The sequence below is a fragment of the Mus pahari genome, chromosome 5, assembly GCF_900095145.1.
Source record: "Mus pahari chromosome 5, PAHARI_EIJ_v1.1, whole genome shotgun sequence".
Taxonomy (NCBI): domain Eukaryota; kingdom Metazoa; phylum Chordata; class Mammalia; order Rodentia; family Muridae; genus Mus; species Mus pahari.
In genome coordinates this window covers 102,676,497-102,689,930 of record NC_034594.1, presented here as the reverse complement: position 1 = coordinate 102,689,930, position 13,434 = coordinate 102,676,497, and the positions used below count along the sequence as shown (strand labels likewise).

The following is a 13,434-nucleotide window of genomic DNA, read 5'->3' as shown; positions in this document are numbered from 1 at the left end:
TAATAAATAAATAAATCTTTAAAAAGAAAAATTGCTAAATTGACTGGGTGGTGGAGGCACTCACCTTTAATCCCAGCACTTAGGCAGGCAGAGGCAGGCGGATCTCTATGAGATGGAGGCCAGCCTGGTCTACAGATTGAGTTCCAGGACAGTAAGGGCTACACAGAAACTTTGTCTTAAAAGAAACAACAACAAAAAAGGCAACAACAACAATAACAACAAAATATACTAACAAAGCTATACTTTATTTAAAATGACATTTCTCTCAATAATCTGTGAGTTCTTAAAATCCAAGAGCAAATTTCTTTTATGGGAATCATCATCATCATCATCATCATCATCATCATCATCATCAGCAGCAGCAGCAGCAGCGAGCTGCTTGGTGCTCTGGATTAGCTAAGAAGACCAGAGTCGTCTAGATGGTAGGGGAGTGGTCTGTCTTGGTGCCAACTCTGACTGTGTAGGTAGTGGGAAGCTTATGTGATATGTGACTAGGTCATGAATGGATGGTAATGTAAAAGGCACAGAGGACATCAGGGGGAAGAAAAGGCAGGAAACATATTCATATGTCTCCTTTTTGTAATTCCTGTGTATTATAAACAGGCTTCAAGTCTAGACACTCCTGATTTCTTTATCACAGTTCCTTGACAATTTCACATTGGATGTGAATAGCTTTACAATTAATTTATGCCTGGACTATTAAAAACATAGTTGAAGGCTATTTTAAAATAGTATCTCTCTGTGTAACCCTGTCTAGCCTTGAACTATATAGATCAAGCTGGTCTTGAACTCACAGATATCCACCCCTGCCTGTGAAGCACCATGCTCGCTGCTTCCTTCATGATCTTTGTTACTTACTAGTCTGTACAAGATCACCAATATGTTTACCTATGTTTCCATAGAATCTAGGTACAGTTCTCTTCACACGAAGTTAAAAATTTTTTCTCTATTTGAATGAAAATGACCTTTCAAGAGGCCGCAATATCAGGGTCCCTTCAGCAGTATCTTGCTGGCATGAGCATTAGTATCTAGGTTTGGTGGCTGATGATGGGATGGACTCTCGAATAGGGTACTCTCTGGATAGTCCGCTATGCCAGTGCCTGGTAAACACCGAAATGGATGCTCACAGCCAGCTACTGGATGGAACACAGGGTCACCAATGGAGGAACTAGAGAAAGTACCCAAGTACCTGAAGGGGGCTGCAACCCTGTAGGTGGAACAACAACAGGAACTAACCAGTACCCCCGGGGTTTGTGTTTCTAGCTGCACATGTAGCAGAAGATGACCTAATCGGCCATCAGTGGGAATAGAGGCTCCTTGGTCTTCCAAACTCTATATGACCTAGCACAAGGCAAGGCCTGGGCCAAGTAGTGGGAGTGGGTGGGTAGGGGAACAGAGGTGGGGGGAGGGGTATGGGAAACTTTCGGGATAGCATTTGAAATGTAAATAAAGAAAATAATAATAATAAAAAAAAAAAAAAAGAAAAGAAAATGACCTTTCAAAAATGACCTTTCAACTTATTTACAAACTTACCATTCCTTAGCTATGAAAAACCAGGAGGCTAATAAACCAAAACCACTTACAAATTACTTCCTATACTGGTTAGTTTCTATTGTCAACTTGGCATGTGAGAAGAAGGAACCTCAACTTGCATCCACTGTACTTGCTTGTGGGCATGGCTGAATGGAATTTTATCAATAACTAATTCATGTATGAGGATCCAAACACTGTGGACAGGTGGGCCTGGTCTATGTAAAACAGATATGCATTTAAGCCTAGGAGCAAGCCACAAAGCAGCGTTCCTCCATGATTTCTACTTTAAAGTTTCTACCCTGTTGGAGCTCTTTCTCTGATAAAAGACTTGTAAGCTGTAAGATGAAACAAACCCTCTGCTCCCCAAGTTGCTTTTGGTCATGGTGTCTATCACTGCAACAGAAAGCCAATTAGGACACTCCCTAAAGAAGAAAGAAGGAAAAGCAAACTCCTGAAAACTGTCATGTCATAGTAAAGATATCTGTTTATCTGGGGAACAAGGAACCTTCTAGATCTATAAATCAGACTCTATGACATTTGTATTTTATTTATTTATTTGAGACAAAGTCTCACTGTATAAGCCCTGGCTGACTTGGAACTCATTATGTAGACCAGGCTGGTTTTCAATTCACAGAGATCTGTGTTTATCCTTACCATCCAAGTGCTGGGTTTAAATGTGTGTACCACCATGCCTGGCCTTCCAAGGCTTTCTTTGGTTTTGGTTTGAGTCAGTGTTTCACAATATAGCTCTGGCAGTCCTGAAAGCCTCTATGTAGACCAGGCTGGCCTTGAACTCACAGAGATCTGCTTGACTCTGCTTCCTGAATACTAAGAGTAAAGATATTTACCACCATGACGAGCCTATCATGGCACTTTAAATATATGAATCATTTTGGAGACTGAAGTAAATGGTAGTTTTGTTTGGGAAATGGCACTTACATACAAATTCAACAAATATGAACTAACTGATGGTCAGAATAGCCACATCTTATATCAAATATTCCTCACGTCTATTTTCCTCTTCCTCTTTCTCTCTCTTCCCAAAGTTTTTAGAAAAGTGAACAATATAATAAAATATTTGCTGATACAGCTGTATAGTTGGAAACACAGTACCAGGCAAAACGTACAGGCCAGAATCAATGAGGTTCAAATATTCAAATAATTAACAAAACTTGTAGGATGATGTCCTCTTACAAAAGCATTTTGTGGACATTAAAGGGACAGAGTAGCTGAGTGTGATGGCAAATGCAAGTAGAGGACCATGATCTTGAAGATGAGCAGGCTGCACAGTCAATGCTAAGCTGGCCAAGGCCACCTACAAAGTAAGACCTGGTTTCAAAAACTCAAATCAAAATCAAACATTTAAAGCAAAGACATAAAAGAACAGAAATAACACAATGCAGTCAGGCTGTCATAGAGCTTACTATGTGAGCCCAGACTGGCTTTAACCTATAATCTTTTTGCCTCAGCTTCTCAAATGCTAGGTGTGTGACTGTACCACAGCTATCGATTCAGTTGCTCTGAAATCATCTATCCCTAAAGCAGGTGAGAGAAAACATACCTGATATGATGGCACTGAGGGGTAAGGGATGACCACTCCTTGGATATGAGGTCCAGTGCTGTTTGGCTGGCCTCCCATGAGGCTCTGACTCTGCGATGACTGAACTCCAACTATTCCTTGGTAGTTTTGCTGCTGGTTGGGCATAACTTGATAACCTGCAATGGCAAAATGAGTTAAACCTTGTTTTGTGTTTATTATAAATAACAGTATACTTCTGTATTTTTAATTAAGCTCTATGTGACCAAAAATCTCAGAATTTTATTTAATCAGCACATCTCTAAGCCTAAAATAATATTTACAATGTTTACCATGAAATAAAATTCTCAACCCTCCCTAAATATATTAAAATAAAATATATGTATAAAAACTTCTTCTATGGGTGAGGAAATTCACTAGGTCACAGACTTGGCTAACACAGAACAAGCACTATGCAGTTTGTATCAGAACGCTTAGGACAACTAGTATTTGGGGATTAGTATGCCCTACAGAATTTGTTAGGACCCTGCCTAATACTTCACACTAGTAAGAATAGAATATTGAATGGAGCATGGATGTAGACCTGTGAACCTATGTATGTTGCATATAATCAGTGGCCCAGCTGAGGACAAAGAGTACGCATGTGCAAGGAGTGGGTTTTTCCAAAAAGAAAAGAAACAAAATGAAAATCAACAAAACACATCAAGACATGAATCAATTTAGGAATGTACCAGAAATATAAAGTGGTCCTTTTTAAAGAATCATTTTCTCAATGTATTATTAAATTGATCCAACAGAGAAAGACCATTAAGGAGATTAAACTTGATTGCTTACTTAAGTAGTAAGAACATAGGTTTACTTTTATGAAGTAAACTTTTTACTTATAAGAATCTACGATGATAGCTTAGAATATCAATTGTACTTTGTTACTCAAGTCTAAGAACACTCTTTTACGAATACCAATTAGTGCAATAAAGATTTCTAAACATTGCTAAAAATTCTTTCATTTAAAAAAAAAAGAAAAACTGATTAAAGACTAGTTACGATTTAGCTTTAGTGTACCAAAAAAAGTTTTTACAAAGGGCACCAGTGGTTCTGGTTCAAATGCCAGCTGATAAAGGCTGATGAGATTATGTTCCTAAGTGTACCCTATATCTTGATAATAAATTTTAATTTTTATCCTCATTTAACTCTAAAGTAACTATACAAAAGCCTCAGGCACTGATTGTAAACAGGGGTTTAAATGCAGCAGACTTCATGCCAATCTAGTTTTGCATTAAAAATGCATATTCTAGAGGATTCTTTGTGAGAAACAAACTGATAATATGTTGTCTGCTATCTCCTCTACGATGTATTTCCTTTCCTGCGTAAGCTTGGACATGGACAAAAGAGAGGAAAAGAAACATTTTTGTCTAATAACATTCACTTCAAATTCATACAGTTAATTACAAGCACTATCAACATAAATACACTGAGACACATTTTCATCCTTAAAAAATTAAGGACAGGAACAAAAAAGGGAAATGACTATGAGATATTATGTCTGCGATGCCACCTTTCAACACAACCACCCCCATACATACCCTCTACCCACACACAACACACACATGCATACATACCCTACCTGGCAGAATTCACTGTAATATAATTGAACTTTGTAAGTATTTTAAACTAAGTAGTCATACTTCCCCAATAAATAGCAAGTGTTTTGCATATTATTTATTTATTTTTGAGCAGCGCCAGAGAATCAAACACATAACCTCTCATATGCTATACTATAAACCACTGTACTAAATTCCTAGTCTGAACATTATTCTTACATTTTCTTTCAAGATTGGGCTGGAGAGATGGCTCAGTGGTTAAGAGCACTGACTACTCTTCCAGAGGTCCTGAGTTCAATTTCCAGCAACCACATGGTGGCTTTTCCTCTCTGGTGTGTCTGAAGATAGTGACCGTGTGTGTGTATGTGTGTGTGTATTAAATCTTTTAAAAAATTCAAGGTTGTCTATTTAAGAAAAATAAGGTATGTGTATGCGTCTACACTACAAATATGGTTCTTTAAAATCAAGAACAAAACACAAACAAATAGCCTTACATATACTTGTCAACTTCTGGACACTTGATTTGGTGGTATCTTTCCCAAAACTCTATTACGAAAATATCCTAATATAGAAAGTTTTCAAATGAAGAGCTACAGACACTGTGTCATGTGGCTTAATGTAGAATCACTTGGATAGTACATTATAGAATTTCCATCACTAAATTCCCTTCCATTTTTACTAATTGCCATATATAGCCACATAAAACCAACACCATCATTACCATTTGAAGATAATGGTAACAGGAAACCTAAAATACACAGCACAGTCATCATTTACAGAGGAAAGCTTGTACTGTACTTGCCAATGGGGTGACATCAACAATGAGAATGTGACCATTTCTAAAATGGAGATTCTGAGACAATAAAGCCACAAGACTACAGAATTAATGGTCTTGTGAAACAGAGAAGAATCCTTATACATATGGAGGTGTTGATGTCTGTGATTTGCCCTAAAGAAAAAGAATATTGCAACAAAATGTAAAGGTCAAGAATAAGAGGGAAATTACTATGTTTGAGGAATAGAAAGTAGTCTGCAGTAGTTAGACAGATATAGTGTGTGGACTGAAAAGCCCAAGATAAAGGTAATAGAGATTCCCAGTGAAGAAAGAGTTTATGAGGCCAGGCGAAAACCAATAGGAATGTCCAGATTTAAAAAACAGCAGGTGGTATGGTCCTGGAGGAGGGTTTATTTTGGTTCACGGATTCAGAGGTTCTAGTCCATTATGGAAGGAAGGGCAGAGTGGAGTATCACACATGGTGGCCAAGGAGCAGAGAAAAAGAATGCCCGTGTTAGCAGGCTTCCTTTTTCCCAATCCTATCTGCAAGGACCCTTGCAAGTATACACTGAGGTAGAGCAAGAAAGGAGGAGGTAGGAGTACTTCATTAATTCCTATCCAGTCAAGTTGACAATCAAGTATAAGCTTCACAGTTTTCTCCTTCTGAGATCAAAGAAGATCCAGCATGAAAGGGATGATGTGGTTATTGACCACACCACCTTTGGATTGAAATTAATTAATCTATTTACTCCACTGACTCTTGAGTCTACATTTTTACATTAATATTTCATTCACAAGCAGCATAAATTAGTTGTGACTGTCCTTGACCAACAGTGGATTTATTAAAAATAAGAATGACAGGCACTTTCAAGAAAATATCATTTTTCCTAAGTTGCTCTCTTGTAAAAATTCTGTTCACTATCTTATAGAATATGCCCCCAAACTGTACTGATAACATGGACTTGCTCTTGCTAATTCATCCTTTCTTGATTTGTGTATACTGTTAAACAAAACAGAAATGATATATCATTTAAGACTAAAGAAAAAATTTTAACACTCACCATTGTCTGTTCTGAAAAAAACATTCTGTATTAACTATTACTCAGCTAAAATGTATGTATTCAATATTCATACTTAATGGTGAAAAACTCAGAGTAGAAACAAATTAAAATATTTTTCTACACAAATCCAAACACAGGATGTGCTGAAAGGCCAGTTTTTTATAACCCATATTTAGTAAATGCTTTCAGATGTCAACAGTTTAAGTGTTAGCGTAACATAAGTTTATGAGGTTAAGTATACCCTGTCATCTTCACTAAACTGGTAATTCATAATACAAGTCCCATCAGTCTGATGTTTGTGGCTCAGTCATTAAACCTCTTTTCCAATAGCTGAGACACAAATTTCATATAATTAATCATGAAATATTGAATTAGTTAGAAAAAAAACCCCTGCTATCTGTGACTGATAGAAAATATTATTTTAACATATCTGAAACAAATGAAATAATCAGGTACCTTTCAAATAACCTTACTTGATGATAAGACAGATATTCATAGCAGAAAATTAAAAAAAAATTAATACCTACAAAACATTCATCTATAATCACTAATTGCTATTCTATTTGCCTTTTCTTTAATGCATCTAAATATGATTATACAAGCTATGGGAAGGAAGTGTGTGAATAAGTTTTCTTTTTTAAATGGAAAAAATTAGATTTATTTATTTTTAAAATGACATTTTTTTAACCTGAGATTTATTTATGTGTATGAGTGTTTTGCTTGAATATACGTCTATGTACTATGTTCATGAAGTGCCCAAGGAGATCAGGTCTCACGGAACTGGAAATAAGGGGTTTCTAAGTTTGCATGTGGGAGCGGGAAGTGAACCCAGGTTCTCTGAAAGTATTCCTAAGTACTAAGCCATCTTTTCAGTCCCTAAATAAATTTTTTTAAGACATGATTAGGCCAGGTATGGTGGTACTTTGATCTCAATACTCAAGAGGCAGAGGCAGAGGCAGGCAGATCCTGGTGAGGCTGAGACCAGCCTCATCTAAAGTTCTAGGCTAGACAAGGTGATACAGTGAGACCCGGTCTCCAAACAAAACAAAACAATACAACACAACACAAAACAAAACATGCTTAGACCTCAAGTTTAACAATGCAAAGATAAGAAAATAACGCAGTTGATCTCTCCTACACTTTAGGAAAGCATGTACTAAGAAGCTAAAAAGGCTGAATATTTTAGGACAAACTGTATTCTGGTCTCTAGCATAAAACCCAATCCAAAACACCTATGCTTTCTCATTTAGAATATCAGGTAAGTTATCACTGCTTCAAAGGCATTCCAGGTATTAGCAGCTGATAGTCATCAATTTATTAGATGTTAGCCCTGCTCTGTGCACACAAAGTAACTCATTCCACATTTATAGAGACAAATTATTTCAGAGACACAATTATCCTCATTTTTCAGGTGAGGAAACAAAGGCACAGAAAGGTTCATACCTTAGTCCAAGGTCACAAGCCGGTCAGTGTATAGCTGGGATCTGCATGTAAGTTTTACCTTCCCCAGAGACAACTGTTGACATGGAATGAGTACTACAAAAATACTCAAATAAGAAGGATCTGTGATCTTTTGATTTCCTGAGAGTTTTGGTTAGAGAAGATGTCTACTCTAGTGCAACACACCTAAGGTTCTAGGTAATTTTAATTGTAGAAAATGTAGGGTTTGTGTTTATTTTTTTAATTTTTATATATTTTTTTTAAAAAAAGAAACTATGTAGCCCTAGCTGGTCTCATTATGTAGACAAATTTCCTTTGCCTGTCTTTGTCTCCTCCCTAAGTGCTGGCATTAAAGGCATGTGCCACCATGTTTGGCAAGAAAACAGAATTATTATAAATGAGGTGAAACAGTCAGCCAACTAACTTCATTCGAATTGAAGAATATTTGTGAGAACAGACATAATTATCGAAAATAGAAAGCAACAGTAGTTAGTCCAGAAAGCAGTTATACGGACTGCAGAGTTAAAAGCCACCCAGAGTAAGGTTGTACAAGCAGTCCATGTTGTACTCATTGTTTTCCCCACTCTCTTGGCATGGTTTGTGTATTTCAAAGCTATATGCCTGCTTGATTTAAGAGATTAGCTTTCTCAGTAGAAAACAATTAGGAAAGGGAGCGGAAGCCCAAAGGATAAAGAATCTCAGCTGCTCTGGGTCTTACATCCCGAGTGCTCCCCTTTCTACCTACAGTAGTCTTCTTGAGGATTCAGCTTGGTAGTCTTATTTGAGGTTGCTTTTTGCTTAAAAGAAAGACTCTGTTGCCATGTTCTGGATGAGTCTGTAGAAGATTGTACCAGATGCTGGCTTTCTTTTCCACAATCTCAGACTTACTCAGTGGGGCTAAGTTTGTTTTCATTAGGATACCTCATATGCAGAGAAGCTGTTTAGCTTCATGTCTTGGGGTTGTCTGAAGCAATAACTTTCCCCACCACCCACATTCATTTAGCATCAAGGGGGAAAACACACCAGGGTTGAACCATACTGGTAGGAGACATCAGGAATCTTTGCAACGCAACCTATCTAAGACTATCACAACTAAAACCATCAAGAGGGAAATTTTAATGGTATTAGAAGAAATATTTGAGTTTTTATTTTTGAAATCATAATGGATTGTTTCATCCTTCATTTTAATAATTTTAAAACCTAGGAAATGGCTAACGAGTAAGCAATTCTGGATTGAACTTTTTAGAGAGCAAGATATTAAAATATTATTGGACTTTCCATAGTGCAAGGTAACTGTAGGGCCTGCTGGCCAAAGATTATCACACTACAATCAAAAAGAAAGTTAGAAACATGGAAAGCTCTAAAAACATGGAAGGACATAATACTGTATTTGAAACACAGATAAGAATCTTGCTGTCATTAATGAAAACCAAGTCATTACTCACTTAGTATCACATGGTATAACGCATGTCTCACTTTAGGTACATCCCTTGAATAAAAATAATATTATTTAAAAAGTATTTAAACTGCTTGAAAATGTTTTCTGAACTTCTGTTTAAACAAAGCAGTTTTACAGCATTCAGCATGGGTTGTTAGTAGCATCACCCATGACAAATGGCTCTGTGATTCAAGTTTCTTATCTAATCCTTCAGACAAGTAGAAATGTTACATAGTTTCAAAAATATAGTGTGAAGATTGCCAAATATGAGACTGAGGATAAGGAAGGAGAAGTGAATTCCTAAAGAAAGAAAAGTACCATTGGGTTAAAAAAGCGCCACAAGACCATTTCCAGAATCCTGATACAATAAGCCACCCCCTCCCCCAGGACAACATAAATCATTCTTTATTAAAAAGTAGTTTCAGTGTATGAGAGAATTTAAACTTTTAAAAATTTTCTCTGTGACTTATTTAGAAATAACCAGAAATAAATAAGTGAGTTATCTTTTATTGGAATTTGTCAATCTGGCAGAGAGTATTATTCGAAAAGTAAGGAACAGTAATAAGAGACTTCAAGCAGAATGCACTGATATTCAATTATCAATGAGTGTTTAACACTCCCATTCTTTGTTAAAGGACTATGCTGCTGCAACATTATCCAATGTCTTCCAGGACTTTTGAGGAGAGCAGCAACAATTCTGCAACCTGAGAGAGCAAGATCAGTTTGAATTGTTGGCACAACAACAATCCTGGAAGGTTACAAGGAATCTTCTATTTTAAACTCTCAACAGAAGAGAGCAAGAGGGAAAATCAGTGCTCAGTAGAAAAGTGCTATCTAGATTCAAAAGCTAGACTTACTTTATCATAGGTGACCTGAACTAGCATTTGTGTTAATGGAAAGCATACTTCAAAACAGATTAGCCATAATCAGATAATGAAGAAATGGTCCATCAACATGGCCATCACCAGAATTCTAGGTTTACTTCGTTACCAGTATTAACATCGTTTATTTAAAGACTGGACTTGTTGAAAGAAGTACTGTGAAGGGAGTTAAGCCTTTAAAAGGCATTTTTTGCTGAATCTAAATTACATATGAACTAGGTGTTCATATGGAAATTTAGAAGATTCTGAAATTTATAAACCAGGTACTATTTGGAGAACAAGCAAGTTCAACCGAAGACTACTCTCAATTATACTTGGTAAGAGACACAGTTGCCAAGACAACCTCTCTAGTCTTTCTTCTCTGTCAATCTTTAAATCAACAGAAAGGCCAGAAAAACCAATCTGAATAAAATGAGCCACAGAGAAGTTACAGCTCTTAGTTATTTAAATAACTACCCTAAACAACTCAAGAAAACCTGTAAGTACTTACCAAATACATTTGCTCCATATTTCAGAGGCAGCAGATTAATGGAGAGGGGAAATGGAAATAGGTGGAGTTGTACTTTTTATACAATTTCTGAAATCTATGCTGTTCATGCAATACTAAAAAATGCTCACAGAATCAACAAAAAAACTAAGTAAAACCAGGGCTACCACCTAGTAACACAAAGTTCCTATTATAGGGTAAAAAATTGACAGTAGAGAAATGATCAGTTTTATTTTTATAAAAACGTAACTCAATCTCTTGTCAATATAATTTATCTCTGCTTACCCAATAATGTACATTCTTCTTTGCCTTTCATGTTCTAGTTACTTTTATATGTAACATACAGTATATGTGGTACAGGAGATGGACCCTGTGGCTTCATGCATGTTAGCAAAGCACCCTACCAACTGAGTTACATTGCCAGCTTTCTTCAGCCCCTAATCTGTGGCCTGCAATGCTGCCTATATTCTGCATATCAAAAATCCTGTTCATTCTAAAGTGTTCCTTATACAAAGTGGCTTACCAATATGCTATTACAGCCAGCTAGGAATGAACCTTAATATACAATCAATTAAGACTGAACATATAATTCACTGATATACTTCGAATTTACCAGCTGGCTAAAATTATATTCAGTTTCACAGAATTATTTTGGTTCTCAGAGGCCCTCAATAGCAACAGTTTTGGGGAAAACTGAATTATGTATCTTGGTAAGGGCCCAACCAGCTTAAAATGCATGTGGGTATCTTTGGTTCATTTGTTCCATATTTTAATGAATAATTATGCCCCTAAAAAGTTGTATAAAAACAGGGAGAGACAAATTTGATGTCTACTAATGAGTTTGGCATGCTTAAGATGTTAAACTTTGTTGGATAAGATGCAAACCAAATTCAGTCTTAAAAAAGCATCCAAATATGCTTTGGAAAAGAAATGAAAGCAACAGCTAATTTGAATTTTTAAGGATAAACTGTACGAAGCCAAGGTTGTTATTTAAATTCAAATCCTTATTTCTGAGTATGATGCAAAATTAAAAGATAATTATAAGCAATGGAAAATATAAACAAATATTAGTATCTTAATATAGCATTAAAAAAAAAAAAAGCAAAAAAGCAGTAAAAACCTGAGTAAAAAGAAGTCAGGAAGCAGCTGAAAAAGAGACCGGTTCACTGTGAGAAATGTAAACCTCTCAGACAGTGCTACGGCCCCGAATCCAACAGCTCAGGAAGAAGGCCAATTATTGTAAAATATAAGCACATAAGGAGAAGCTGCAAACTTTTCAAAAGAGTCCAAGAATGAAAGCAGCTATGTATCAAAGACTCAGGGCCTATAAACCTGTCTTTGCTAAAGTCACTACTTCCTGATCCATTTCTTTAAAGTTTTTATAGTGTATGTATTATACTGTATAATATCCTATACTATCCTATATGTATGCTAAGAGTTCAAATAATTAGTTACTAGTATTGCAATTAGGAACTAACAGATTTTTTTGAAATAGCTGCTTGCATGATTGCAGTTATTAATAGTAAGACACTAAGGTATTTTAAGTCAATTCTGATGTTCATCTTTCTAAACCAGAAATGACTTAAAAAAAAAAAAAAAGAAAGAAAGAAAGAAAGAAAGAAACAGAATCTTTCCATTTCAGAGTCCACAAAGGCTCGACAATACAACAACACAACCTAATTCTGTAAGTGATCAAATTGAAAGTCCCAGGCCTTAACTAACATTAGTTTAAAAAATGCCTGTGGGGGCAGGAGAGATGGCTCAGATAAGAGCACTGGCTGATCTTGCAGGGGAGCCTGGGTTCAATTCCCAGAATCCACTGCAGGTTCACAACTGTGTGTGACTTCAGTCTCAGGGGACTCAACCTCTACCAGCCTCCGTGGGCAATGCATGGATGTAATGCACAGACATACATGAAGGCAAAACATCCATACACACAAACTATAAATAAAATAAAATGAAATAAAATAAAATAAAGGGTAAAAAAAGGAAGAAAAAAAAAAAGACCATTGGGTCATTGGGATTCTGATTTACAGTCTGCCATTCTTTCACATTATACACTATATTGTCTGGAAAGCTTCATGCAGTCAGGACTTCCATAAATGTCTTTTACATGTGCTGATTTCATCTTATTCTGAATGACCACAGTCAGTGATTTTACATTCACCACATAAGACTAAGACTCTCCTATGGTAATACTGCTCCACTGGGCTCCCACAGTATAAGGAAATTTATTGTCAAGGAGATCAATACACTGGCACAGATATGCTTAGAACACTAAAGCGTTTTATCTGAAAAGGATTTCCCAAAGTTTTTTTCTTCAAGGAGTAAAATAACAGAAAATCATTTATTTTTATTGTCCATACAAAACGTGGTCTCAGAATTGACTCAATTGAGTTTGTTAATTTAGGAAAAAATGTTCTTTAAATTCATATATAAGCATTTAAGTCTTAGTAATACTTTGGTGCAATTTTTCATTATTTGGCTGAATAATTAGTTCCATTTTTTTTCCCCATGAAATCAAAGAAAATAACAAGCTTTGTGAGCTCCTTTTGGGTACGGAAGCATAGTAGATAAGAGCCAAAAAAAAAGGTGACCAATAAAGTTTACATTTTAGTCAGTTATAATGGTTAAACTAAGAAAATATATTAAGACATAAACTATGTTTACATATGAAAACT

At 36.0% G+C, this 13,434-nt stretch overlaps 1 protein-coding gene across 9 annotated transcripts in view; it reads right to left on the bottom strand.

Annotated features, from left to right (window-relative positions):
* R3hdm1 (R3H domain containing 1) overlaps positions 1 to 13,434 on the bottom strand; it is a 135,634-nt gene that overhangs the window by 25,329 nt on the left and 96,871 nt on the right. For all 9 annotated transcript variants that reach the window (XM_029538774.1, XM_021199150.1, XM_021199151.2 and 6 more), the window contains one exon: positions 3,095 to 3,249. In XM_029538774.1, the coding sequence (XP_029394634.1) occupies positions 3,095 to 3,249 (155 nt within the window). The remainder of the gene's footprint in view (positions 1 to 3,094; positions 3,250 to 13,434) is intronic.